Raw genomic sequence first — 5,724 nt, forward strand, 5'->3', positions numbered from 1 at the left:
TCCAAGTCACTGATGAAGATGTTGAACAGTGCGGGCCCTAGGACAGAGCCCTGGGGGACCACACTGCCCACATCCCTCCAGGATGGAAATGACCCGTCCACCACCGCTCTCTGGGTGCGGCCCTCCAGCCAACTGGTAACCCAATTGACTGTGTGGGTGTCGACACCACACTCCCCCAGTTTCTTAATGAGAACGGGGTGAGAGACAGTATCAAAGGCCTTCCGAAAGTGCAGGAAGACGATGTCCACTGCCACCCCTGTATCTAATGATTTGGTTATCTGATCATAGAAGGCCACCAGGCCACAGACATTCCCATGTGCTTACAGAAATTTGCTGATGACACCAACCTGTGATGATTTACAAGCATTTTGGAAAACACTATCAGTATTTCAAATGGGAAACTGGAGAGGGGACCCAGAATTAACACGATAAAATTCAACAAATACAAGCATTACAGCTAGGAAGGAGAAAGTAGATGCACAAACACAAAATGAAAAATAAATGGCTAGGCAGCAGTACAGCAAAAAAGAAACTAAGGCTTCTAGTGAACCACACACACTAAGCATGATTCATCAGTGTGATACTCTTGAGGAAAAAAAAAAAAAGGGGAAATTTTATTCTGGTTTATATTAACCGGAGTATTGCATCTAAGAAGTGGTGGCTTCACCTCTACTTGGGACTAGTGAATTCTCAGCTGGAATACTGCATTCAACTTTGGACATCACAGTTTTAGAACAGACATGAACAAACTGCCTTGGTTTGAATATGGCAGGGCAGGGGCGGGCAAAATGAGGCCCACCAAACCATTCTATCCGGCCCATGGGACTCCAAAAAAATTTTAGAAAATTAATGTTTATCTGGCTGTGATGTGGCCCTTGATGGCCTGTCAAAACTCAGTAAGCAGCCCTCCACCTGAAATAACTGCCTGCCCGTGTGGTAGGGCATGCTTTTACTCAGCCTTAGTGAGGCCACAGCTGGAATACTGCATCCAATTCCAGGGTCCACACTTTAGAAAAGATGTGAGAAGCTTGAGAGAGTCCAAAGGAGAGCCACATGCTTGATTAGAGGTCAAGAGAACAGGTCTTATGAGGGGAAACTGAGAGCCATGGGACTCTATAGCCTGGAGAAGCAGAGACTCAGAAGGGGACTTGGTGGCAGCCTATAAGTATCTAAGAGGGGTGCATCAGGAACTGGAGAATGTTTGTTCACTGGGCCACCCCAAGGGAAGACAAGGTCTAACGGTCACAAAGTGCTGAAAAACCGTTTTAGACTGGGCATAAGGAAAAACTTCTTTACCATCCAAGTCTCCAGAGTCTGGAATAGATTCCCCCTAGAAGTCATGCAAGCACCTCTCTGGATACCTTCAAGAAATGCTTATCTCGCTGGGATGATCTGACCCCAGCTGACTTCCTGCCCCTTGGGCAGAGGGCTGGACCCAATGATCTCACAAGGTCCCTTTCAGCCCTAACATCTATGAAATCTATGAAACTAGAGAGGTCCAGAGGAGACCAACAACAATCAGAAGCCAACATGCCCTATGAGAAAAGGCTGAATGACTGTTTGCTCGATCTAACCAGGACAAGACTGAGGGGAAGATGTGATAACCGTCTTTCAATATATAATGGTTAGTATAACGGGATGGTACATCAATGGGTGATCAAAGTCCCTTGTGGTCTCATATTCCTATGCTTTTAAAAAAGGAATTTCCTCCCAAACATTTAGTCCCCTATCACAACATTTTCAGAACCTGGATTCTTGCCATTTCAGACTCTGACCTGTAACACTACAATTGGTTGCCATAGAAGAGGCTGCCAGTTTCCCCAAGAATGCACTTTAAGTGACCATGATTGTCTTGTTTGGGAGAATAATCCATTCATTCCCTAATCACTAGCTGACACATCGGGCTTTCTTCTGCCTCAACCTGAGCACAAAAGGTAAAAATCACAGATGGAACAGTGGAAGTCAGGCTAAATTACCAAGTCGATGCCTAACCTCAGGACTGATGCTCCATAATATATAAGCATCAGACAGTTCATCAGTGTGGCAGGAACTACTACGGTGCTATAACATGAGAGATGTGGGATTTTATGCTTTATGATCATTCCAATCCTACAGAAAATTACATAACTTTAGCTAGTGGACCATAGAAATATAAGTAACCCTAGCAACAAGCCAGATAAGGGAAAGCACGAACAGAATAGTGTCTAAACAGCATCATTCATGACATCACCATTTCTCTGTAAGGTATTATTACTGATATACCTAGAATAGCTACTTAGTACATTGTTATCAGATAACCTGGTTCCAAAAAGAAAAAAAGAAAAACTAAAGCGATACTACAGTAGAACAAAGCACCCAGAATAAATATCTTTGCTAAGCTCAGTGTTTGTGCAAATGAAGTGAACCAGCATGCCCTACCATATACAAACTAAGGCAAAAAAAGCCTCTGTACCCAGGAGAGTTCCAAGCAACATCTCACAAGTCATTCAAATGGGCAGGTCCGTTAGCATCTTACCAAGACTACTTAACTGTCCAGAGCAAGTTGCAGAAACCCAGGTATTTTAAAATGAATGGAAAACTTAGGGTGCCTATACACGAGCAGCGAAGCAGCTTCAATGTGCTGTAACTACAACACGTTAAGAGCAGACCCAATTAATGGAGTGCTGAAGCATGGCTATTACTGCACTCCAACAGACTCTAGTGTCTCATGTATCAGCATCCCTGCACTTAAAAAAGGTGGCAGGGGCAATTTAACTACAAGCTTTACTTAAAGTGCCCCACCACCATTTTTAAGCGCAGGGACACTGGTACAGAAGATGCTCTGGGTACTTTAATGACAGCAGTTCTAACTGAAGTGCCCCCCCCAGTCCCGAAACACATGTATACATGCCCATAGGGTCTTGCTCCCTTTTATGCATTGGCATAAAAGCAATATAATCCCCTCTTCAATAAAGAATCTTTTTATAGAAGAAAGTTGGGTCTTGTCTGCCTGGTTTTCTTGGAAGACTATGGAGCACAGGCAGACTAACAGGATTAAGACAGTGTAAATATTAAAACACTGGTGCGGTTAGTGCCATTTCATTGCAAGTTTTCATAGAATCATAGAAGTTGGGTTGGAAGGGACCTTGTAGATCTTCAAATCCGAGCCCCCGCCTGGGCAGGAGAAAAAACTGGGCTCAAATGATCCCAGCTAGGTAGGCATCAAGCCTCCTCTTAAAGCCCCCCAGATGTGCTCCACGATTATCTTCTTCATTTCCACAAACACTGAGCTTAGCAAAGATATTTATTCTGGGTGCTTTGTTCTACTGTAGTATCGCTTTAGTTTTTTTTTCTTTTTGGAACCAGGTTATCTGATAATGATGTAATAAGGAGCTATTCTAGGTGTGTCAGTAATAATACCTTACAGTTTTAATTGGGCTCTTCTGACAAACACCTAGTTCAGTGGTTCTCAACCTTTTTTGTACCAGGACCCATTTGTAAACATCAGTGGACCCAGTAAATAGTTTTATGTAGAAAAAGCAGCCCCCCAGCCCTGCAGGTGCCCCTCACTCCCAACCCTCTGCCCCACAGCGTGCAGGGAGGGAGGAGATGTGGGTCAAGGAGTCACCAAGCAGCCCCGAGCAGGCTGCCAGCCTGCAATGTGAAAGCCCCAGTTTCCCAGCTTTTCCATCTTAAAAGGAGAACCCATTTTTAAAACTTTGCTTGCGACACCTTTGCATGCTCTTGCAACCCATGGGGCGAGAAACACTGGGCTAGTTGACTCTCAGCCAGCCAAGAGGAGAAACAAGCGACTTGGTGCAGGGTTGACGACTCTCCTCACTTCCATTGCGGAAGCCCGCTCCCTGGGTCCCTTTTGGGGGACCCAGCTGCAAAACCAAGGCAGCCCAGGCACTTCGAATAGACATGTGTGGGCAACCCTTGGCTGTGCCCAACGCAGTGGCACCAGCCCAGCTCACCAGTTGCCCCCCCCCCCCACTCCTCTGGAAAGGGTCCCTGAGCACACTCCAGGCCCCAGTGGAGGGCACAGGCCTGCCCAGTCCCCAGCAGGAGGCAGGCAAGGGTCAAGGAACAGGGGTCACGCCCCTCCCCCCCAGGGGCCGCCCCAGTAGTCTGGGCCGGCCGGAAGAGTCCATTCACTGAGCGGGGCCCAGCGTTCTCTCTCCTCCCCCCATCTTTACAAATGGTCGGGTCCAGCCTGTACCACCGCAGCCCCTCACCCTATGGCGCACTTGGTGCAGCCCAAGTCCCCCTTGCTACATCGACACTTGTTTCGGTCCACCCCCCATTTTCGACGCACGAGTGGGGAGGCCGGCGACCCTCCTCACCCAGGGACATGTCAATCTTCTCCAGGCTGTCGCTCCGGGCCGCCGCACTGGAGCCCGAGGGAGGCGCCGCAGCACTGAACCCGTTCATGGCTGCCCGGAGAGCCACCTCCCCTCGCTGACCGAGCCAACCGCCGCGGGCTGTGCGCATGCGCAAGGCGCGGCAGTGCATGCGCGATTGTCCCTTCCTTTTCCTCGGCTGTCGGACCGCTGCTACGCGTGCGCAGTTGGGCGGGAGCAAGGCGCCTGCGTTGAGCGAGTTTGCGAGAGCTCTACGCATGCGCTGGGAAAGGAGCGCTCCCTGCCGAGAGGGGTGAGGATGCAGGGCGCCTCCTAAGGGCGGGGAGGAACAGGCGCCGCTGTGGGCATCGAGACAGGCCAGTGACCCGCGTGCCAGCCCTGTGCATGGTGAATGAGTGCGCCGGCCACACGTGCATGCCACTGCAGGCCTGCTCCCGCACTGCAACTGCCCCCACGGGCCACTGCGTTGCTTGATTGCCATGCATGGGCCCCTGCAACCCCCTGCTCCCAGGCAGCTGTGGTCTGCCCTCTCTGATCCCCCCCAGGGGGCAGCTGAAGCTGCCCCTTGCCAAGATGCGTGGGTTGTTCTGTAGACATCGGCATGCACGCGAATGCTGCCTGGCCTCCCTCTGGGCAGCTGCTTATGATCCTCTCCAATGGATGCGTCATCATCTCGCAAAGAGCAGGGGGGCTCGGTGGTGGGGCCACAGTTTGGAGCTGAAGGGGGCAGGTTTCCATTCCATGCTCCAACTGCAGACTGGCAGCCTGATGTTGAGCGAGTCTCTTGTCCTCGCTGTGCCTCCTTTGAGAACAGGCTAACCCTGCTGTGATGATCTGCTTAGGGTGGGAATAGGCCCCTGCCTTCTAGTGAATGGAATCGCTCATTTGTGGTTTCCCCCTAGCTTGCTCCTTTGGCCCGCTGGTTAAAAGCAAGTGGCACTCAGGGGCATCTGAACCTCAAGACCTCTGGGCTTGGGACTGTGCATAGGATGCCTACCGTGGCTCTGGAAATATCTGAAGTCCTAGGCAGAAAAGTATGGGAAAGAGGATACTTGCCAGTGGTAGTGCCACAATGGTTTGAATGATTGAGTTCTGCTCAGTCAATAGGTTTCAGAACTGATTTGGCTAATTTGACCCAGAACATAACGTTTTTATTTTTTAATTATGTCATAAGACCGGTACAGTTGATGGAGAGTCTCTCCCCTTTCTTCTCACAGCACAAGGCTCTAAAGTTCTGTACTTTTAAAGTGGGCCAAAGGCTCAAGGTAATGACAGATAAAGTATGGGGGGCTGCAGATTTGCTGTTTTACTTTCTTAAATTGGGTTGATGGAAAGTTACCAGGCATAATTCACTGATATTTGTAAAGTGCATCTGATGAAT

General features: G+C 49.3%; 1 protein-coding gene across 1 annotated transcript in view; it reads right to left on the minus strand.

Moving 5' to 3' along the window:
* FYTTD1 (forty-two-three domain containing 1) overlaps positions 1–4,516 on the minus strand; it is a 23,014-nt gene extending 18,498 nt beyond the window's left edge. Inside the window, exon 1 of the mRNA XM_019532876.1 lies at positions 4,326–4,516. Within this exon, the coding sequence (XP_019388421.1) occupies positions 4,326–4,494 (169 nt within the window). The 5' untranslated portion in view covers positions 4,495–4,516. The remainder of the gene's footprint in view (positions 1–4,325) is intronic.
* Positions 4,517–5,724: the final 1,208 nt, after the last annotated feature.

The sequence above is a fragment of the Crocodylus porosus genome, unplaced genomic scaffold, assembly GCF_001723895.1.
Source record: "Crocodylus porosus isolate Cpor-Errol unplaced genomic scaffold, CroPor_comp1, whole genome shotgun sequence".
In the NCBI taxonomy this organism is placed as follows: Eukaryota; Metazoa; Chordata; order Crocodylia; family Crocodylidae; genus Crocodylus; species Crocodylus porosus.